This window comes from Leptodactylus fuscus, chromosome 8, assembly GCF_031893055.1.
Source record: "Leptodactylus fuscus isolate aLepFus1 chromosome 8, aLepFus1.hap2, whole genome shotgun sequence".
NCBI classification, from domain to species: domain Eukaryota; kingdom Metazoa; phylum Chordata; class Amphibia; order Anura; family Leptodactylidae; genus Leptodactylus; species Leptodactylus fuscus.
The window spans coordinates 7,512,039-7,537,158 of NC_134272.1; the positions used below are offsets into that span (position 1 = coordinate 7,512,039).

The 25,120-nt window shown below is 41.2% G+C and overlaps 1 protein-coding gene across 1 annotated transcript in view; it reads right to left on the bottom strand.

Annotated features, from left to right (window-relative positions):
* MAD1L1 (mitotic arrest deficient 1 like 1) overlaps positions 1 to 25,120 on the bottom strand; it is a 428,393-nt gene that overhangs the window by 324,278 nt on the left and 78,995 nt on the right. Inside the window, exon 11 of the mRNA XM_075284203.1 lies at positions 3,243 to 3,387. Coding sequence (XP_075140304.1) covers positions 3,243 to 3,387 — 145 coding nt within the window. The remainder of the gene's footprint in view (positions 1 to 3,242; positions 3,388 to 25,120) is intronic.

The window sequence follows — 25,120 nt, forward strand, 5'->3', positions numbered from 1 at the left end:
CTGATCTATTATTTGTCAATTACAAGATTGCATGGTCATGGTACTAAAGATTCTTTACAGTCCTTATACATGTATGGTGGAGGGGCACGTACATGTGTGGTGGAGGGGAACGTACCTGTGATGTAGAACGGGAACAAATTCCGCGCTTACTCCGGAGGTAGTTGAAACTTTTAGGAGCCTTGGAACTTATACATGTCCTTTCCTTACCCGGAGTGGATTCCCAATCGAAGTCATGCTAATTTTCAACTACCTCCGGAGTAAGCGCGGAACTTGTTCCCGTTATTGTGGGTGGATGTTGGGGATTTCTGCTGCTACGATCTTCTCCGGGTTCCACTACTTTCTGTGTTGTTCTATACTCAATACGACCATTGGAGTCTAAAACAAACGGTAGCTCGGTGCATCCACTTTGGTTCCAAAAAACGTACATGTATTGTGGCACGGCAGCTATCAGGATATGCCGGGAGATGTAGCTGCACAGGAGTATGACCACTACAGATCAGAACTTTAGGCTATGGCAGAACAGGCGCCCAACACGATGCAATGTTGTAAGGTTTGCCACAGCGCCTTCCAAGTCGCCAGAGTAGCGGATACGGTATCATCATGCTTAGACTATGATCAGGTCTCATCCATACATTGCTGTATGTTCGCTCAGTCTCCATGAAACTATTAAAGCAGAAGGAAATTGCTATTGTAAACCATCCGCAGTAATGTGCATCTGGTGTAAGTGCCTGCGGCTGTCACTGCCCTCCTCCTCATAGTCACAGGGGGTACGTTATCCCATATATCTCTGATAACTAGTGACAAACCACTGTATCTCAGCAGTGACAATTTTAGAACAGGCTTCATCTAAGAATGAGGATGACAAACGTAATAGACTTCACACTCCATAATCTGTGATCCATCACTCCGCCGCCGTCAGCCTTAGTGGATAGGCTTGCTCATAAAGCTCGCTTCCCCTAAAATCCATGGGGGTCATGTGCACTGTGAAGAAACACTGGAATGGGAATCCTATAATTGGTTTATAGAAGAAGACGACCTCATTCTAGAAGGGATATGTGATGTCAGACTCATTCATCACAGCTCAGTCCCAAAAAGCTGCCTGGCATGGGTCCTGGGGTCCGGGGGGGTCGGGCCCCTGCTGATCTTCCATGATGACATACCCAATAGATAGATCATTGTCAGAGAAACTGCTAAAGATCATCATAAAAGGGTAAAAAATGACAAGTAAATCACTGGCCACAATCCGCCAGCGCCCGTAGATAGGAGCCGCCTTGGATCCTACAATTAACCTCCACTCCATGAAATCCTACTATTACCACCGTGATTATTATTATTATGGTGTGAGGTTGGCTCACTGTGATACGGCGGTCCGCAGACGGCTATGGAAATCAGCTATATCTCAAATATTCTTCCCTCCGCTTCTTTCGCAGGCGATGAAATGACACCGTGCCGCACTGTAACAAGCAATTTCACTATTCATTTCCATAGCCAGCCAGCCCGCCCGTATATTTCCATTTAACTAAACTGCTGTGATACTACAAGCGCCCGGGAATCAGGAGAAGGCTCGTTCTTAGAAATCCTGACACGAGCCTGGCATGTCCTCTCATAGCCTGAAAACTCACAAAGTCTCCAACGACCCATGAGGTAGACTAATGGGGAGATACCACCGGCAAACTGATGGATTGGGCATGTTGCTATTCAACATGGCTGATCACGATGGAGTTGGCACTTTCCTATAAAATATCGTCTGATCAGATGAATCCAGACTTCCATTGCACCATGAGGATGGAAGGGTCAGGATTTGGGACAAGCAGTTTGAGTCCATGAATGGTTCATGTTGAGTGTGAACAGTTCAGGAGGCGTATTAGGGGCACATCCCAAGACCTCCACAAATTACCGCAGATCCGAAGGCCAATAGAGGTACGAAGCGCTTCTAAGATGGGTCTCTAATACGGTGGCCTACCAGTGTAGCGTCGCCAGAGATAGAATACGTTATACACACATACAATTACATATAACATACCGCTATCATGTACTGGAAATTTTATTCCAAGATTTCCCGGCACAACCAACAAAATTGAAAGGTCAGTAAATATATTTTAATATAATGTTGCATATTCTATTACTGCGTATATTACAGCACAACCAAGTCGAGTGGGGTCTAAGCCTACCATGATGGAAGTTTTATTAAAACTGCTCCAAAACGTACAAATTATGATAAATTAACCACCTGGTGACTGATACAAAGATCACTATTAATCAAAACGGCAACATATGATATAGTAGAGGTTCTAACCCCAACGTGTTGTGACAATGCACTGGCATGTGTTAAAGGGGGCCCCTCACCTTTTCCACCAAATCCCGCTTTTTGCATCCAGTGCCGCACCACTGATGTCTGTGCAGTTGCAAATGTTTCTATCATGAAGGGGCGGTGTTTGGTAAATACTCACCTGTCTTCGATACCCCGCTGTCTCCCGCCACAGTCCGGTCCTGTTGCTTACAGGGTCTTGTTTTTAGTGGAAGTCTTTGCGCACATAAAAGCAGCGGCAATTCAGTGGCCTAAGGTAAGGACATGGGATGTCACAGGTGACAGACCGATTCCCTTCCATAGGTTGCTGACTGGTAGTCACATGGACGAGGACTTCCTCTGCCCCCAGGCGCCACTGCCCTGTCCACGGAGCACTAGGAAAAGATCCCCCTTCCTCTTTACGTTCCCCGGCCACCTTATATAAAATGGTATATCCTGGACAACCCCTTCAAACAGGGATATCACCAATTTTTAACCTAGATCTTGGTAACATATGAAAATCAAGAATCTCTGCTTTCATAGGACACCAGAAATATTGTTCTAGGCGATATATAAATTGGAGCTTTATGATGTGACCCCCTCATTCACTCCCCTGACAACATACTAAACAATGAATAGGGTACGGACTCTCCATGCCAACACTTAGCAAAACATTCTGTTTTCTACTAAAGGAAAAATTTTCAAACAGGGGCAACACAGTGGCTCAGTGGTTAGCACTGCAGCGCTGGAGTCCTGGGCTCGAGTTTGTATGTTCTCCCCATGTTATACACCTGCCCGAGACAGACATTTACGAATGAGGATCTGAGCAGACACAAGAGCAATTTTAAAGCATCTTACGTCCTTACAGGGTCCTTGAAAAATGTGAGTTCCTTCAAAAGGTTGTTGGAACAATACCGTACATAGGCCACAATGTTTATAACACTAAGCACCTTACCTTACTGAGGAGCAGCACCCTTTGCTGCAGACGTCTCACCAGCGAGTCGTGCAGCTCTCGTTTCTTCTTCTCTTCGAGATAATTGTTCTGCATTTTCTGCAGCTCATCCTGCAGCTGCTGCCGGGCGCTTTCCAACCTCCAGGAGCTAGAAGAAAGCAGGTGATAGTTTAATTGCAGGCAAAACCCCCAAAAATTAGGAATGGGCGGGATCACATCTGCGTCTGGTCTCCGCTTTTAAGTTTCCGTCTTCTGCCCAAGAAACTGGACAGGAGATGGAAACCCGGCAGTCCGTGTCCGCTCGTGGGCGTCTTCTGGTCTCCGCATCAAAACAGTTTTTTTTTTTCTTAACCGGACACAAAGTCAGACTTGTCCGGTTTAAAAAAAAAAACTTTCACCGCGGAGATCAAAAGACGCTCACAGGCGGACACGGTTTGTCTGATTTCCGTCTCCTGACGGCAGAAGATGGAAACCCACAAAGCGCAGACCGGGCGCAGATGTGAATCCACCCTAACTGAAGGCCCCTCATGCTCTAGAACAGGGGTTAGCAACCTTCGGTACTCCAGTTGTTGTAGAACTACTACTCCCAGCATGCAGACTTGCTCTGCTGTTCTTGCAACTGCTCTGGAAGTGAATGGAGCATGGTGGAGTGTTGAACGTTGCCTACACCTGCTCTATAACAACCTGAAGGGAACTTGTCTCCTTGAGACAGGGTTCTGGAGAAGAAATTGTAAGGACTGCTTTGTGGGATTCATTTATTTATTAAAGTCCTGGCTTTAAGGGCACAGTGGGTGGTCCTATCCACTACATAGCTCCGCCCACTGGACTCTTTTAGCTCTGAATGAGAGGAGATACTACAAGTTGTACTGAAAGTAGTTTTCCTGCAGCACCTCCACTGGAGAAACTAAGTATTACACAATGTCCACTCAAATCGATGGTTAGATTTGTACAACAGAGATTGTATCTAGATCTCTCATTTCTAGGTTCAGCGTTCCTTTAACTTTTTTTTGTATTTTAATTTATTTTTGCGTTTCTGAACCGTACAGTAGGGAGGCGGCGAGAAGCGCAAGTCTTAGTAAAATGACGTCTAGGCGTTGAATGTCATTATGGCTGTGCCCTGTCTAATGGTGTATTTAAGTGGCATTACGGCCCCTTCTGACTCTTCCTCCAGGTCTAAGTGATTAAAAAGTACAAAGTAAAAGGAACAATGTGTTACTGTTGATAAATTGAAAAGCAATTTTAAGATACAGTTTAATTCCAGCCTCTTTATAGTTCAATGTTATAATCAGCGGCTGTGAAATCGAGTCTTTTCGGCGGCACATTCAGGTGGGAAGGTTCAGCGTTCAGGCTCTAAATCTTACCGTGAAAACAGACCATTTAATTGCATAAACTCCATCACGGATTCTGCTCGCTGCTTTAATTAGTTTACAAAAAAAAAAATTAAAATAAAAAAGAATCCCCGCAGGAACGATCACGGTATGGAAAGGCGGATGAATCCGAGCGCCATCATTCACTTGTAAATGGAACACGTAAGAGGTGAGAGACTCATTCAGATGGGTTTCTCATGAAAGGATCTGGAACGACGACAACGACAATGATGAGGATGATGATGATGATCTCTTTATCAACAAGGAGAAGGTTGTGTCTGCGATCGCAGAGATGAGACAGAAGGGGGCAGAATCTGTGACCGAGTAAGACACCAGATATACAGAGATATACCGGACGCGATAGATGGATACATAAGATATAGAACAATCCACAGATCACTGGATACTAATCTGTCATTAATCCATCTGTTACTATGTATTTGTTATCTAGATAGAAACTGTAGACGGGAGAGCGAGAGAGAAAGTGATCAACTGATAGAAAGTAAATAGTCTGATTGATATAATGTACAGATACTCTAAGTCTTTCCTTTGTCATTCCTATCCATCTGATCCCTCACACCCAGCAAATGTATCCATCAGGTCTATCAATCCATCTATCTCTTTTCTGCATTCATATTTCTATAGGATCTATCCAGTCATTCATTCCATCTATCACTCGAGCCATGAATTCTATTTATCCATCCATAAATACATTTCTCTCACCTGTCTATCTACCAGATCCATCTGTCAATTCTATCAATCTATCAGATCTATCCATCTATCTACTGGATCTATCCATTTATCAGTTATAGCCATAGGATCTAGCCACGGGATCCATCTATAAAGATCTATCTCCTATCTATCTATCTATCTATCTATCTATCTATCTATCTATCTCCTATCTATCTATCTATCTATCTATCTATCTATCTATCTATCTATCTATCATCTATCTCCTATCTATCTATCTATCTATCTATCTCCCATCTATCTATCTATCTCCTATCTATCTATCTATCTATCTATCTATCTATCTATCTATCTCCTATCCATCTATCTCCTATCTATCTATCTATCTATCTATCTCCTATCTATCTATCTATCTATCTATCTCCTATCTATCTATCTATCTCCTATCTATCTATCCATCCATCCATCTATCTCCTATCCATCTATCTATCTATCTATCTATCTATCTATCTATCTATCTCCTATCTATCTATCTATCTCCTATCTATGTATCTATCTATCTCCCATCTATCTATCTCCCATCTATCTATCTATCTATCTATCTATCTATCTATCTATCTATCTATCTATCTACCTATCTATCTCCTATCCATCTATCTATCTCCTATCCATCTATCTATCTCCTATCTATCTATCTCCTATCTATCTATCTATCTATCTCCTATCTATCTATCTCCTATCTATCTATCTATCTATCTATCTATCTATCTATCTCCTATCTATCTATCTATCTATCTATCTATCTATCTCCTATCTATCTATCTATCTATCTATCTATCTCCTATCTATCTATCTATCTATCTATCTATCTATCTATCTATCTATCTCCTATCCATCTATCTATCTATCTCCTATCCATCTATCTCCTATCTATCTATCTATCTATCTATCTATCTATCTATCTATCTATCTATCTCCTATCTATCTATCTCCTATCTATCTATCTATCTATCTCCTATCCATCTATCTATCTCCTATCTATCTATCTCCTATCTATCTATCTATCTATCTATCTATCTCCTATCTATCTATCTATCTCCTATCCATCTATCTATCTCCTATCCATCTATCTATCTCCTATCCATCTATCTATCTCCTATCTATCTATCTATCTATCTATCTATCTATCTCCTATCTATCTATCTATCTATCTCCTATCTATCTATCTATCTCCTATCCATCTATCTATCTATCTATCTCCTATCCATCTATCTATCTCCTATCTATCTATCTATCTATCTATCTCCTATCTATCTATCTATCTATCTCCTATCTATCTATCTCCTATCTATCTATCTCCTATCTATCTATCTATCTATCTCCTATCTATCTCCTATCTATCTATCTATCTATCTATCTATCTATCTCCCATCTATCTATCTATCTCCTATCTATCTATCTATCTCCTATCCATCTATCTCCTATCTATCTATCTATCTATCTATCTATCTATCTATCTATCTATCTATCTCCTATCTATCTATCTATCTCCTATCTATCTATCCATCCATCTATCTCCTATCCATCTATCTATCTATCTATCTATCTATCTATCTCCTATCTATGTATCTATCTATCTCCCATCTATCTATCTCCCATCTATCTATCTATCTATCTATCTATCTATCTCCTATCCATCTATCTATCTCCTATCTATCTATCTATCTATCTATCTATCTATCTATCTCCTATCTATCTATCTATCTATCTATCTATCTATCTATCTATCTCCTATCTATCTATCTATCTATCTATCTATCTATCTATCTATCTCCTATCCATCTATCTATCTATCTCCTATCCATCTATCTATCTCCTATCCATCTATCTATCTCCTATCTATCTATCTATCTATCTATCTCCTATCTATCTATCTCCTATCTATCTATCTATCTATCTATCTCCTATCTATCTCCTATCTATCTCCTATCTATCTATCTATCTATCTATCTATCTATCTATCTCCCATCTATCTATCTATCTCCTATCTATCTATCTATCTCCTATCCATCTATCTCCTATCTATCTATCTATCTATCTATCTCCTATCTATCTATCTATCTATCTATCTATCTATCTATCTATCTATCTCCTATCTATCTATCCATCCATCTATCTCCTATCCATCTATCTATCTATCTATCTATCTCCTATCTATGTATCTATCTATCTCCCATCTATCTATCTCCCATCTATCTATCTATCTATCTATCTATCTATCTATCTATCTATCTATCTATCTCCTATCCATCTATCTATCTCCTATCCATCTATCTATCTCCTATCTATCTATCTATCTATCTATCTATCTCCTATCTATCTATCTATCTATCTATCTCCTATCTATCTATCTATCTATCTATCTATCTATCTCCTATCTATCTATCTATCTATCTATCTATCTATCTATCTCCTATCCATCTATCTATCTATCTATCTCCTATCCATCTATCTATCTCCTATCTATCTATCTATCTCCTATCTATCTATCTCCTATCTATCTATCTATCTCCTATCTATCTATCTATCTATCTATCTATCTATCTATCTATCTATCTATCTATCTATCTCCTATCCATCTATCTATCTCCTATCCATCTATCTATCTCCTATCCATCTATCTATCTCCTATCCATCTATCTATCTATCTATCTATCTATCTATCTATCTATCTCCTATCTATCTATCTATCTATCTATCTCCTATCTATCTATCTATCTATCTATCTATCTATCTATCTATCTATCTCCTATCCATCTATCTATCTATCTCCTATCCATCTATCTATCTCCTATCTATCTATCTATCTATCTATCTATCTATCTATCTCCTATCTATGTATCTATCTATCTCCCATCTATCTCCCATCTATCTATCTATCTATCTATCTCCTATCTATCTATCTCCTATCTATCTATCTCCTATCTATCTATCTATCTATCTATCTATCTATCTATCTATCTATCTATCTATCTCCTATCTATCTCCTATCTATCTATCTATCTATCTATCTATCTCCTATCCATCTATCTATCTCCTATCCATCTATCTATCTCCTATCCATCTATCTATCTCCTATCTATCTATCTATCTATCTATCTATCTATCTCCTATCTATCTATCTATCTATCTATCTCCTATCTATCTATCTATCTATCTATCTATCTATCTATCTCCTATCTATCTATCTCCTATCTATCTATCTATCTATCTATCTATCTATCTCCTATCTATCTATCTATCTATCTATCTATCTATCTATCTATCTCCTATCTATCTATCTATCTATCTCCTATCTATCTATCTATCTATCTATCTATCTATCTATCTATCTATCTCCTATCCATCTATCTATCTATCTCCTATCCATCTATCTATCTCCTATCTATCTATCTATCTATCTATCTATCTCCTATCTATCTATCTCCTATCTATCTATCTCCTATCTATCTATCTATCTATCTCCTATCTATCTCCTATCTATCTATCTATCTATCTATCTATCTCCTATCCATCTATCTATCTCCTATCCATCTATCTATCTCCTATCCATCTATCTATCTCCTATCCATCTATCTATCTATCTATCTATCTATCTATCTATCTCCTATCTATCTATCTATCTATCTATCTCCTATCTATCTATCTATCTATCTATCTATCTATCTATCTCCTATCCATCTATCTATCTATCTCCTATCCATCTATCTATCTCCTATCTATCTATCTATCTATCTATCTATCTATCTATCTATCTATCTATCTATCTATCTATCTATCTCCTATCTATGTATCTATCTATCTCCCATCTATCTCCCATCTATCTATCTATCTATCTATCTCCTATCTATCTATCTCCTATCTATCTATCTCCTATCTATCTATCTATCTATCTATCTATCTATCTATCTATCTATCTATCTCCTATCTATCTCCTATCTATCTATCTATCTATCTATCTATCTATCTATCTATCTATCTATCTCCTATCCATCTATCTATCTCCTATCCATCTATCTATCTCCTATCCATCTATCTATCTCCTATCTATCTATCTATCTATCTATCTATCTCCTATCTATCTATCTATCTATCTATCTCCTATCTATCTATCTATCTATCTATCTATCTCCTATCTATCTATCTCCTATCTATCTATCTATCTATCTATCTATCTATCTATCTATCTCCTATCTATCTATCTATCTATCTATCTATCTATCTATCTATCTCCTATCTATCTATCTATCTATCTCCTATCTATCTATCTATCTATCTATCTATCTATCTATCTATCTATCTCCTATCCATCTATCTATCTATCTCCTATCCATCTATCTATCTCCTATCTATCTATCTATCTATCTATCTATCTCCTATCTATCTATCTCCTATCTATCTATCTCCTATCTATCTATCTATCTATCTCCTATCTATCTCCTATCTATCTATCTATCTATCTCCTATCTATCTATCTCCTATCTATCTATCTATCTATCTATCTATCTCCTATCTATCTATCTATCTATCTATCTCCTATCTATCTATCTATCTATCTATCTCCTATCTATCTATCTATCTATCTATCTATCTATCTCCTATCCATCTATCTATCTATCTCCTATCCATCTATCTATCTCCTATCTATCTATCTATCTATCTATCTATCTATCTATCTATCTATCTATCTCCTATCTATCTATCTCCTATCTATCTATCTCCTATCTATCTATCTATCTATCTCCTATCTATCTCCTATCTATCTATCTATCTATCTATCTATCTATCCATCTATCTATCTCCTATCTATCTATCTATCTATCTATCTATCTCCTATCTATCTATCTATCTATCTATCTATCTCCTATCTATCTATCCATCTATCTCCTATCTATCTATCTATCTATATATCTATCTATCCATCTATCTCCTATCTATCTATCTATCTATCTATCTATCTATCTATCTATCTCCTATCTATCTATCTATCTATCTCCTATCTATCTATCTATCTATCTATCTATCTATCTATCTCCTATCCATCTATCTATCTATCTATCTCCTATCCATCTATCTATCTCCTATCTATCTATCTATCTATCTATCTCCTATCTATCTATCTCCTATCTATCTATCTATCTATCTATCTCCTATCTATCTCCTATCTATCTATCTATCTATCTATCTATCTATCTCCTATCCATCTATCTATCTCCTATCCATCTATCTATCTCCTATCCATCTATCTATCTCCTATCTATCTATCTATCTATCTCCTATCTATCTATCTATCTATCTATCTCCTATCTATCTATCTATCTATCTCCTATCCATCTATCTATCTCCTATCTATCTATCTATCTATCTATCTATCTATCTATCTATCTCCTATCTATGTATCTATCTATCTCCCATCTATCTATCTCCCATCTATCTATCTATCTATCTATCTATCTATCTATCTATCTCCTATCTATGTATCTATCTATCTCCCATCTATCTATCTCCCATCTATCTATCTATCTCCTATCTATCTCCTATCTATCTATCTATCTATCTATCTATCTATCTATCTATCTATCTATCTATCTATCTATCTCCTATCCATCTATCTATCTCCTATCCATCTATCTATCTCCTATCCATCTATCTATCTCCTATCTATCTATCTATCTATCTATCTATCTATCTATCTATCTATCTATCTATCTATCTCCTATCTATCTATCTATCTCCTATCTATCTATCTCCTATCTATCTATCTATCTATCTCCTATCTATCTATCTCCTATCTATCTATCTATCTATCTCCTATCTATCTATCTATCTATCTATCTATCTCCTATCTATCTATCTATCTATCTATCTCCTATCTATCTATCTATCTATCTATCTATCTATCTATCTATCTCCTATCCATCTATCTATCTATCTCCTATCCATCTATCTATCTCCTATCTATCTATCTATCTATCTATCTCCTATCTATCTCCTATCTATCTATCTATCTATCTATCTATCTATCTATCTCCTATCCATCTATCTATCTCCTATCCATCTATCTATCTATCTATCTCCTATCTATCTATCTATCTATCTATCTATCTATCTATCTATCTATCTCCTATCTATCTATCTATCTATCTATCTATCTATCTCCTATCTATCTATCCATCTATCTCCTATCTATCTATCTATCTATCTATCTATCTATCTATCTATCTATCTATCTATCTATCTATCTCCTATCCATCTATCTATCTATCTATCTCCTATCCATCTATCTATCTCCTATCTATCTATCTATCTATCTATCTATCTATCTATCTCCTATCTATCTATCCATCTATCTCCTATCTATCTATCTATCTATCTATCTATCTATCTATCTATATATCTCCTATCTATCTATCCATCTATCTCCTATCTATCTATCTATCTATCTATCTATCTATCTATCTATCTATCTATCTATCTATGTATCTAACCTATCTGCTCTGTTTACTGTATCCATGAGATGTATGTATCAGATCTGCATATCTATCAGATCTATCAATCAATCACATCTATTAGATCTATTTATCCGTCTGATCTACCCAATCTGTCAACTTTCTAATGCTCTCTCTCTCAGCCATAATGATGGATATATATCTAAGCTCCGCTTTACACGTTCCTCACTAGACTCCAAGTCTTTAGAATTGACTATAAGACATAAACAGGGCATAGTATATAAATAGCAGCGAGTACGTCGTCTTCCCTCGCGGTGCAGTAGACCTGGGCCCGCTCGCTCCCCGAGCACGGTGGCATTTTCAAAGCTCTTAAATTTCAAAACAAATCATCTTCAGAAGTAAATGTTATGTTCCCGTCCTCACACCATCGCGCTGATCGCTCCTCAAACTGACTGGACGCCATGTCCGTATATTATTTACATGCCAAGGCAAGTATTGAAGAAAAAGGGAAACTCATAGACACGAAAAATAACGTGGGGGGGGGGGGCTTAACATCAGAAGAAGATAGGTTTATGTTACGTCCTGCCACTGAACCAATATTCCTTTTCAGCCATAATTAGCATTTTATCACAAACCCCTTAAAACGCGTCTTGTCGTTTTCCTTCAAGGATGCCGGCTGTTAGCAAATCATTCCCGATATTTGCATCTCCTTACGCCTGAGCGACACATGGCCGAACGACTCCGATAATGATGTAGCGTCGGGCGAACATTCCAAGTTGTTACATTTCTGATGTGGATTCTGAACCGACGCGTTTCGAGGCATTCTCCGAAGAGACAGGAGCAAAAAAAAAAAAAAAGTTCTATCGGAGATTGGAATCTGAAACATTAAACAATTTCCGCCAGCGCTTTGGGCCTTAATCTCGGTGATAGCTGTCATTTATCAGGCTCCAATGAAGACTATTTTCCAGCAAGCATCACTGGGAACAGCCAGAGGCAAAATAATAGGGCTACGCCATTGATTAGATATTGTGCGAACAAAGAAGCTCGCCATGCATAATCCGTCTTTTTTGCTACATTTTTTTTTTATTTTTTTTTTACGAGCCTCGAGGGGGGCGCGAATCCATTCCAGTAAAAACATTTCAGATATGATTAACTATAAAGTCTAAACATTACATTTACAATTCGGAGTAAAGGGGGAGGAGGAGGGAGGAATAGATGGAGATATTCGGGCTCCTATTGATTACCTGTGACCTGCCGGCAATGGGGAGGGGGGAGCGGAATGAAGTAACCCTACAGAAACCGTGGCCGCGGTATCCAATACGTGGTAATGAAGCCATTACCATAACTAAATGAGATCTAGTCCCGTCTAGTAACCAGGTGACCTGGAATATCAGGGGACGTCAGGTTCGCTTCAATGCAAACAGCTGGGGAATGTAAATGAAAGGGATTGTCCAAGTTAGAAAAACAATCATCAGAGAGGCCATTAGGGAACTCCTATATAATAGAGGGGGGTGATTTATTTATTTATTTATTTTGTTCTTCAAGGATTGCCGTCGTTTTTTTTCAATCAGAATTTTGTAAAGTGGAAAAATCCTTTAGGACAACACAAAAAAAACAATGTTAACTGCTTATATACAGGTAGCTGCCCTACTACAGTGAAGAGGATTATATTTCGCCATACCTAGCCTGCAATGGCATCCAATGTGATATAAGTATACCTAGAGCAGTGTCTGAGGGGGCCGACAAGGACGCCGTATCGGTTATGTTCTGCCCCTTGTACTATCCATTCCTTCTATGTTAGTGTATCCGTTGTCCACTACGCGCCTTTATAGGTTCTTGATATCATTATGATAAAATAGAATCTTCCACAGAATAATTGGAAACATAATACGGTTTGGAAGGGCTTCGGTAATAAGATCATTTTTTTATACCATTCCATTGATTGCAACACACAACCGCATACATTGCGATACTTGATAAGTAAAGACTGACACTGTTATTAGTCACCAATAATGCTGCCTAACAATTCCAGTCGCTTCCTTAGTCTGTAATTGTCGGCACGTGATGGCATATGGACACCGGTGATCATGCTGCCTGTGTTAGACACGACCGCAATCCTGTTTGACCACAGCGTTCAATGAGTTAACTATGATTTTGGAAGTTCCGATCATCGTTATGTTTACAAAGGAATTTTTGACTCGCACGTTATGATTGCCAGTGGCGTAACTGAAGTCTTGCGGGCCCCTGTGCAATCTTTTGTCTGGGCCCCGTAACTCATCCCTACAGTGAAGATTATGGATGCAAAGGAGTCCAATCCACCTTCATGTGGTTCGGGTCATCTGTGTGTCTCCTTAACTTTTGGGCCAGATGGGAGCTGCAATCTCAATACTGATGCCAGTGCTTATGGGCCCCGATGCGACTGCTCCTCATCAAATTATGCCCCTGACAGTTACCTTATACCACCTCTTGGTTGTCTTACTTTGCATCAATACATCCTGGAAAAACTTGCAAATTTCCCAGGCCCGAGCCGGCTCCGTGTTACATTATATGACTATTTATGAACAGTGTGCACCCAAAAGAACAGGACTGGCTCGACACTTCTGAAGACCATACACCAGCCTAGGGGCAGTTAATAAGTGCGTCCAACTTTATGACACATTTATGAAACAGAAAAGTAGGTGTCAAGCTGCCACCAAATGAGAGGGAGACGAGACCCCAAAGACTATTAAACCCACCACCCACCCAAACTATGCTCACCCATACCCACATGACCTAAACAAGAACAATGAGACCCCCAAAGACTATTAAACCCACCACCCACCCAAACTATGCTCACCTATACCCACATGACCTAAGCAAGAACGGCGAGACCCCAAAGACTATTAAACCCACCACCCACCTAGTCACCCACCCAAACTACGCCCACCCATACCCACATGACCTAAGCAAGAACGGCGAGACCCCAAAGACTATTAAACCCACCACCCACCTAGTCACCCACCCAAACTACGCCCACCCATACCCACATGACCTAAACAAGAACAACCAAAGACGCACGTACCCACAAACCCCACGCCCACCCCCAACCATTTTTTGCTTTGGCAATACCCATTGCGTTTCTTCGGTTATGCTAATAAAGCCTTTTGTATTGTCTTGTACGAATACGACGGAATTTCTGGAACAAAAAAGACCAAAGTTTAAAATGATGCAAACTTAGCAGAAGATTCAATCGAGACAGAATTTTGGAAACATTTTTTTTCTTTTTAGCACATTGGACAGTGAGTGGCAGAGCTTTGACACATCAGAAAATGACACAGGTGTACAGACAACCTTAAGCCGAATATTACATATGGGGTTGTAGTTTTAGACTACAGTGCAAAGTCCGACCCAGTATGGGATTTTGTTTGGCGTGTTCCTTTAATTCCTTGCACAACAGCAAAGCGCTTTCTGCAATACCAATGACGAGAAGAAAAAAAAAAAAGAAAAAAGGAAGCTGAAAAGCAGGTGTCGCGGAAGAAATCCATCTTACACGGTCTAATTGCTCGCTTATAGTTCACTGTTCATCAAAACAAATAATATTGATTTTAAAGCCGCAAATGAGAAAAACAATAGACATAAATAATTAGTAATCACAGGAGAAGGCTGGCACGGGCAGCTGAAGCGCGGCATCCACGCGGAGCCAGCCATCTCTCTAGCCGTCGTCTTTGATGAGTTTTAGATTTCCAGCCTTTCCTTCAATTTGAATCACCAAATTCAATTTGCATTCTCAAATAAACAGAAGGCGAACAGTAAAACACTTCATTGTGACCTTGAAGAAAATTACACTCAAGTTTAATTCAATCCGAGTCGTAATGAAGAGTCACATTTGTCCTCACGGTTACCGGCTTGTCACCAGAATTCAGCTCGAAACACACCAGCACCTTCAGCTCCGGGGGGGAAAAGAGGAGACGGGGAAGGAGGAGGCGAAGGGGGAGACAAAGTAAAGATTATCTGTCTCTGAATATACAGGTGTCTGCCCGGCCGAGGATCGCAAGGCTCTGTGGCTTTACCTCCATTAGGGAATCTACCTGCAAGTTCTGGATACAATTAGGGATTCTTAAAGAAGACGGGGAGCGACTGCCCAGCCGCGAATAAAGTCCATTTATTGCATCGGCAATGACGTGATTGACCGCCCGTCCTCCAAATATCACATCCCGACAAGATGGAGGAAATACATCAATTACAAGAAACTCGGGCTCAGTGCAGCCTAAAGACTAGTCAGGGGCCCGGGACTCTGCATTACGAAGATCTAAGATGCCAGGACTCACCGCTTGTCCGAGGCTTCACTGTTCCAAATGGAGCGGATTTTCGGGTTTGTATTGTCCGATGTGCATGAGGCACATGTGATATTTCTGGTTTAAAGGGATTCTACCATTAAAACCTTTTTTTTTTTTTTCTTTTTTTTTTGTGGATAAGATGTGGGAATAACCTTTAGAAAGGTTATTCGTCTCTTACCTTTAGACGTGGTCTCTGCTGCGCCTCCAGTGTCACCTCCTCTTCTTCAGCAGCGTCATCTTCCGGCGGTGGTTTGTAACTTCTAAGGCCTCCGGCAGAGCAGAATGCGCATGCTCATAGGCCACGAGAAAATGGCCGCTTGCATAGTATTGTAAGCGGCCATTTTGTCGGGACCTGTGGCCATGCGCACTCTGCTCTGACCAAGGCCTAGAAGTAACTGCTGTAAGAAGAGAATAAAGAGGCCGTTCCTGACGAAGATGGAGGTGGCGCTGGAGAGAGTTCTCTCACAGCATTGGGGCCGCCCCCAGTGCTGTCTGAGCGCTGGGGCCCGCCCCCAGTGCTGCAAGAGAACTAATTTGCATACCGAAAAGAAATCGGGATTGTAGGCAAACGGCGGCGGGGAGAAGACGACAAAAGATAGGAGACGAATAGCCTTTCTTAAGGCTATTCCAACATGATACTTAAAAAAAAAAAATGTTGTCTGAATGATAGGATCCCTTTAAGGCTATTCCTACGTGTCAACGAGAAAAAATTGAGGTTAATGATAGGATCCCTTTAAAACCAACAAAGGTATCAACACAGGACATAGACAGCGGAGGAGGATGTATATGGAGAGGATTCTACATAGGCCGCCATGTGGCGTCAAAACGTCTATTGTCTTAGTTGTAGATAATGGCACAATAGTGAAGGATTGGGACTTATCTTTATTGTTCTGCCCTCTGTTATTCCGCCTGGAAATAATATACATTGGACACACAATCACACTAAAGTTGTTAAAAACTTTCAAAAGTTGAGTATCTTGTAGCTTAATAATACTGACGCAAATCCGAGCCTTTTCCTATAAGCTGTAGAGTAAAGTTTACTCCGGCTAAATAGTTTTGTGTACGACCAAGATGTTATTAGCAAGAAAAGGGAAAAACAAAACCCTAAACCAGAAGCTGCATTCAATTTTATCGCTCTCGTTGCCCAAGGTTTTTCTAAGAGTTGACATAACTTGAGAAATGTCACTCGGGAGTAGTTTATGTGTAGCTGAACTTTAAGAAACTAGCTGAAACATGGCTGACCTTTAAAAAGGCAGAGGTTATGGACGGGGCCGGCGGGAAGAGGCAATTTGTGCTTATTCAGCTCACTTTCATGTTACGCACACAAAAAAAGTGAGAAAGGAGGAATCATTTATTTTATGAACAAAAACAAATCTTTCATATTTTATTGAAACCTGATATTTGTTTAACTACCTAATGAAAGGGGGAAAAGATATCGGCCAAGGAAAAATAGTCACAAAGAGGCCGTGACCGAATCTGGGGCCGGGGGAGCTCAGTGTCTGCAGAAGATGTAACTACCCCACAGAATATCTAGTATATATATATATATATATATATATATATGGAGTCTGTCAGCAGAACCAGCATATCACCCCAGCCCTGCAGATAGATAGGTTACTGTCACCAGTACCAGCATATCACCCCAGCCCTGCAGATAGATAGGTTACTGTCACCAGTACCAGCATATCCCCCCAGCACTGCAGATAGATAGGTTACTGTCACCAGAACCAGCATATCACCCCAGCCCTGCAGATAGATAGGTTACTGTCACCAGACCCAGCATATCACCCCAGCCCTGCAGATAGATAGGTTACTGTCACCAGACCCAGCATATCCCCCCAGCACTGCAGATAGATAGGTTACTGTCACCAGACCCAGCATATCACCCCAGCCCTGCAGATAGATAGGTTAGTGTCACCAGAACCAGCATATCACCCCAGCCCTGCAGATAGATAGGTTAGTGTCACCAGAACCAGCATATCACCCCAGCCCTGCTGATAGATAGGTTACTGTCACCAGAACCAGCATATCACCCCAGCCCTGCAGATAGATAGGTTACTGTCACTAGACCCAGCATATCACCCCAGCCCTGCAGATAGATAGGTTACTGTCACCAGACCCAGCATATCACCCCAGCCCTGCAGATAGATAGGTTAGTGTCACCAGAACCAGCATATCACCCCAGCCCTGCAGATAGATAGGTTAGTGTCACCAGAACCAGCATATCACCCCAGCCCTGCTGATAGATAGGTTACTGTCACCAGAACCAACATATCACCCCAGCCCTGCAGATAGATAGGTTACTGTCACCAGACCCAACATATCACCCCAGCCATGCAGATAGATAGGTTACTGTCACTAGACCCAGCATATCACCCCAGCCCTGAAGATAGATAGCTTACTGTCACCAGAACCAGCATATCACCCCAGCCCTGCAGATAGATAGGTTAGTGTCACCAGAACCAGCATATCACCCCAGCCCTGCAGATAGATAGGTTACTGTCACCAGAACCAGCATATCACCCCAGCCCTGCAGATAGATAGGTTACTGTCACCAGAACCAGCATATCACCCCAGCCCTGCAGATAGATAGGTTACTGTCACCAGACCCAGCATATCACCCCAGCCCTGCAGATAGATAGGTTACTGTCACCAGAACCAACATATCACCCCAGCCCTGCAGATAGATAGGTTACTGTCACCAGAACCAGCATATCACCCCTGCCCTGCAGATAGATAGGTTACTGTCACCAGAACCAGCATATCACCCCAGCCATGCAGATAGATAGGTTACTGTCACTAGACCCAGCATATCACCCCAGCCCTGAAGATAGATAGGTTACTGCCACCAGACCCAGCATATCACCGCAGCCCTGCAGATAGATAGGTTAGGTTCTGGTGACAGTAACTTATCAATTAAGTCCCACAGTATAAGTCAGATCAGTTGGTGTCTGAAATTCTGACCCTGGACCAATCAGCTGATTTGATTGCCAAAACCTCTATATAAGGCATATGGTTAAAATCCAAGTGGATGGCAGCAGAGCTTCCCAAGTGCAGCCACTACAGTATATGGCTCTGTATACACCTTCCAGCTCTGTACACTATAGCGGTAACACTGGGTAATGGGACGTGATCTGCTTTTGTGATATATACTTTGTTTCGGCCAAATCAGTTGATCGACCCTCCAGTTATCCGATACTGAGAACCAACTCCATGGTTAGATCTTCTGAACCCAATATGCCTGGGTCTTGGACAACCCTTTCAAAGAATTACCAAATCCCAGATATGATAAGCGCAGCTTCATTGCTTATTCACAAGGACGCCCACCGTACAACTCACCAATGCCATGTGGGCTGTGCGGCACGGCAGTAAAGCGAGTTGCGGCGCATACTAAGAAGCGTTTTCCCTTTAATTCATAACTTGAAGAAAAGTAAAGACATCATTTCAATAACCTAGTTTAAGCTCCAGATAAATCCTTCGTCAGATAAACTACAGAAAATAAGGAGAGAGAGAGACAGCCTAATCCACTGAACCTCCTGCCCAAACTTTAATTCCTTTCATGAGCCTCCCAGGTGGATCTTTCATGAGAGATCAATCTCCACTTCTTAATTGTAGCTGTTCTCACCAGAAGAAGAAGCTTGTGATGAGCAAACTGAAGGACACAAAGGAAACCGAAGACGAAAACTCGTCTGTACTTGAACTACAATTCACCCCTTGTCTTCCATACACCTTCTCATTCCAGGAGTAAGAGAGTTAAAGGGGTTCTCTGACACTACATATCTTTAGGACACGTCGTCAACATCAGATCTGGCACCTGGGACCCCAGTTTGGGCCATGAATACTTTCTCTTCTCATGCTAGTATCGTGACATGGCCAAGCCATGACCAGTCCCTTTTTAAGGACAAGCTGCAATACCAAGCATGGCCACTAGGTAATCCTCACAGAGGCTGAAGTGCTCGTCGGAAAAAGAATTGCAGCCTGGGTGTAGATGACATGGATGATATTTCCTAGCCCAAGACTCCTAAGAGGTTGCCCAATATGGACTCAAAACTCAGTGGAGGGTGGAATGAAATAAAGAGAAAAATGATACTCACCAATCCCCAAATTCTCGGTTGAGGTGGTACATCCCCTTCCCTCCGATCCACAGATTGCTGGGCCCATGAGTGCAGAAGATCAGGTGATTGCTGTAACCAATCACTGGGTTCAGAACATGTTGGGTATTGGCGATGCTAATGTATCACGCCTAACCAGCACGTGAGCATGGAGGCCAGTGATTGGCAGCAATGGTCGCCAATAAAAGGAGTGGAGGGGACAGTCCCTACTTCCTGGTCCCACCTGACACACAGGAAGTGTCACCTCAACCAATCACTGGTCAGCATCGTGGCCTGTGATTGGCTGAGCAGACAGATGGACTGCTCTTTAATACCGGGGATATAATTGATGGTGTTCCAGTATCTGGGCATAGAATATTAGATGGCCCAAGGGTATACAAGCATATCCGGCCTATAGTCCATTTTGTGTAGAGCAATCTAACATAATACAAACAATTTTTGGAGTCCGCCAGCATTTTGGTGACTGTAATAAACAAATTAATTGATGATCTTCAGAACTGTGTTTACACGGAATGATTGATGTGGATTTTCTAATCTTCCAGCCAGATAAAGTGTCCCAATGTTGGGTTGGCCACTATACACAGAGCATAAGGCTGGGACAGGTGTTCAGTGTTTGCAGCAGCTGTCAAGCGTTTCTGTTAGCCTCACCCTTAATGTAGGAAATTCACAAATAAACAAAAAAGCGCCCAGACAACCATGAATGTTTGATCAAATGATCCAAAGCTTGTTTTAATGAATATATGGAGCAGAAGCGTCTGCAGTAACATGTCTGTCCCGGAAGAGTGGCATGGTTTATTCCAAAGTAAAAAAAAAAAGAAAAAAGAAAGGAATTATCCAACATGGATGACGAGGGAGACGAGGGAGATAAAGACAAATACGACCAACGCGGTAGTCGCACTCTACGACATTGCAAGTTCATATTAGATTGGTCATGATCTCCATGCAGAACATGTAGGGGATTGTCTCACCATAGACATCCCATATTGTATGGAGACCGGCTCCTAATATCTCCGGCAAACTGCTGATCTTGTCCAGGGAGATGGCGGCCAGCCAGGCGATTCCACCGCAGCAGAAAGGTAGTATTACATGACAACTATTCCGGTGATTGGCCAACCATTTAATACACGGAGGACGTGAGTCCGCCACTGCATACGAGGCTGGATCATGTAACATCTAGCAATCTGACCCATTACCTTATGGTCCCCATAAATGTGAGTATTATTACGGGTCTATGTAGGAGGCAGAGAGTCCTTGGCCAAACCTTTGGAAATGTCCCATTTGGTCCATTTCGTAAATCACAAAATGAATGGATCTGGAAACAGGGACAAATGACACACGGCTTACCCAGGTGCTGCCCGTGCCGTTTTCTGACTCACTTTATAGGCCTTCAATCAAGCTCCGTAAAGTTTTGGTTCCGGAATAAGAACCTTCTGACACCACCAGGGCTGTTAAGTTGACCAAACCATTGACGACCCCCAAAAAGAGCACAAAATTTCGAGATGTAAAATAACGTTTCCGCCCCCTCTATAAAGATATATTACATCAGTGCAGAAGTTTGACCATAAAATAAAATGGCGCTCAATGCGGTCCACGTAATCTCAAGTCAAAAAGATAAAACTACTTTGATATCAAGTTTTGATTCTTTGGTGTATTCTGATTTTTTGTTGCAGGACGACAATTCCAAGTCACCTGCCGATCCTATAAGATGAGCGGCGTCTGCCGCCGATGAATATACTCCGTTTTAGAATAGACTCGAGCGCTGATTTCCCATATCCTGCAATTCTTAAACAGCAGCTCGCACCTGTCTCACCAGGAGAGGCGCGGGAGATAATGTGCTGTAATTATGATTTATGGAATATGAGGTTAAGAGAGAGGCAAAGGAAAAAAAGGAAAAAAAGAAAAAAAAAGCGGCGTGTCAGCTGCTGGACGGAGCCGATTCGTTTCTCCGTCGGTGCCAGGCACATCTTGGCAGAGGGGATTATTAACCCCCGGAGCAGGCTCACACTTGGAACTGAATTTTTATTTTTTTTCTTTTGTGGTCAAGGACACAATGTTTTTACTTCTAATCTTGAAGAATATGGTGGAAGAAACCTATTAGACATTGATTGAGGGGGAACCGGAAGGGAGGTCGCCTTAAAATAGACAGGCACTGGGGGGTAATAGGAGTTTGTAGTGCAAGCAATGGACCACCATCTTATATTTCTGGATCATATTTCGAAAGGTGTTCCTTCCTCCATAGTATAATCACCCTGAACCTAAGACCTCATGCACATGACGGAGCGCAGCCCGAGACCCATCAGACTTGCACTCCGATGCTCCAGTTCCAATATTTATAGAACAAGTCCTAAAATTTATCAGCGACGTTCAGACTTTGCATAGTGGTTGTGCTCGGTATTGCAGCTCGTCGGAGAAAAAGAAGTGACGCTTGCCCAAGCACTGCGTTCAACCGACTGGAGATGGTGCTGTACCCCACCAATTTTATGTTAATAGTCTATCCCAATGGCAACCCTCTTCAACCAGCAGACCCAAAACTCACTCTCTAACATTTAATTCTAAAATCGTTTTTAAAGGGATCCTATCATTGGATACCCTTTTATTCTCCCTAACATGTAGGAATAGCCTTAAGAAAGGCTATTCTTCTTCTGCCTTTAGATGTCCTCTCTGCGCCGCCGTTCAGTAGAAATCCAGGTTTTCTTCTGTATGCAACTGAGTTCTCTCGCAGCACTGGGGTCAGTCCAGCGCCGCCTCCATCGCCTTTTTGAACATCCTCTCCCTGCGTCTTCTTCCGTCCTGGGTTTCAATCTTCTAGGCCTCAGGCAGAACCGACTGTGTATGCCCGGGCCACAAGAAATGGCGGCACGGAGAAGACATCTAAAGCATGAGAAGAATAGCCTTTCTTAAGGCTAGTCCTAAGGTGTTAGAGAGAAAAAGAAAGGGTATCCAATGATAGGATCCCTTTAATTGAAATATAGTTAATATAGTGGAACCCCGAGCTGTTTCGGGGGCTAAGGAGTCTTTGGTTTGCAATGGGGTCTTAGTAAGCCACATGATTGCAGTGTAACCCAAAAGACCATCTCCTCAATAGTAATCATCATTTGCTCAGTGTCCTTCTTTATCCTACTTTTGGTAAGTAATCGTGTGACTTCTTTTTTCTAGCATGGGTTCCCGTGCAAACTGGAAGTCCCTCTGCTTTGATGCCTGCAGAACTACCCTGCGACCTCCGAATCATTACACAAGGGGTGTAAGTCTTTGTAAATAATTTATATAAATACTATGCACAAACACAATCCAGCAGAACGCCCCCCACCCAAAAAAACAAAAAAAAAAAACACAAGTAGATGCCTGGGTATATTAAAAAACAAAAAATGCAATTTACCTTCAAGTGGTCTAAAAGACGGCGGATTTCATATTGGTATTTAGTCGGTAAGTAAACCATAATAGAGGCCCAGAGGTAGAACATATTAAAACAGTGTGAAATTTCATGGCGTATTTAAAGCCCCCCTGGCCCTCCGGGGAGTTTTATGTAGATAAACAGCTTTTTTTTTTTCTTCCCTTTGCCTATAAACAGACCGAGCGAGGAAAGGTTTTCGTTTTAATTGAAGAGGTGCCGTGAAAATTTAAGACACATCAGGCGGAAAACATTGAGGATCTCGGGTGAAGTGAGAACAGATGGTTGACACAGACTGTTAGACGCTTAAAACGGGAACCGCAAAAGGTGGCGCGGTGGTTATTATGCAGCAAATTACCAAGTCACAAAGCATGTGACGGTGCCGGGGTTAGCTTGTCTCGTTCTGTACCTTACAAATTCAGAGCTCGGAATTCGCCACCTTGCACTAAGCGGTATAATTCAGGCTTCGAGGGGGGGGATATTAACTCCGTGAACGCCGTGTGTCACTTTGAGAGTTGGAGAAGGGGAGGCGAAATTATATTTCATCTGCTGCTATAATAAAGCCAGGCACAGACAGCGCGAAGAACCCGTTCCAGTGTTAATGCAGGATGCCCACTGGGTTGATGTAAGAGATAATAGAGTGGGCTTGGCTGCGAACTTGGGCCGACTACTTAACACCACAAATGGCTTCTGTCATTAAACCTTCGGTAGCGGTTTCTGGAGGACACAAATCACTCGCTTGTCAGGCGGCTGATGGGGGACACCACTGCGACGCACAAAAGCGGACTGGATGTGCCGGCATACAGCAGGGCAAGCGTTGAAGTAACAGTGCCAATCATATTAACCCAGTCACTACAGGGCGAGAGCGAGCAAATCCTCCCGGGGAAGGCACAAAATTAAGTTTTTTTGGTATAGAATGCAATTACAGGACAACAAGACTAATTTAGAGGCAACACGATGGCTCAGTGGTTAGCACTGCAGCCTTGCAACGCTGGAGTCCCGGGTTCGAATCCTGCCAGGAACAACATCTGCAAGGAGTTTGTATGTTCTCCCCGTGTTTGCGTGGATTTCCTCCAATTCTATAAAGACATACTGATAGGGGAAAAAAATGTACATTGTGATTCCTATATCATATATCCCTATAGGGGGCTAATAATCTAAATTTAGAAAAAAAGATTAATCTAAGGGTGCAAAAGGATACCGGCACCCCCACACACAACCCCATTACATGATGTGTAAGCGGAGGGGGATTTCTACTATTACTACATAACCAGAGGTGTGATACCCAGCTTTCCTGGAAACACACGAGGTGTAAGACGCATTGATAATTGGGCAGATATTGCAGAATACATTGTTTAAAGGGTTTCCATATCTACCTAAACCAGTAAGGTCGTGGCATAAAGTATTGTGCAAAAGTAAAAGGCAGGAGAGGAAAAATGCAGCAAAGTGAGAATGTTTTGATAAATAGAAGGGTTAATTGATTGACAAAGATAAAGTAG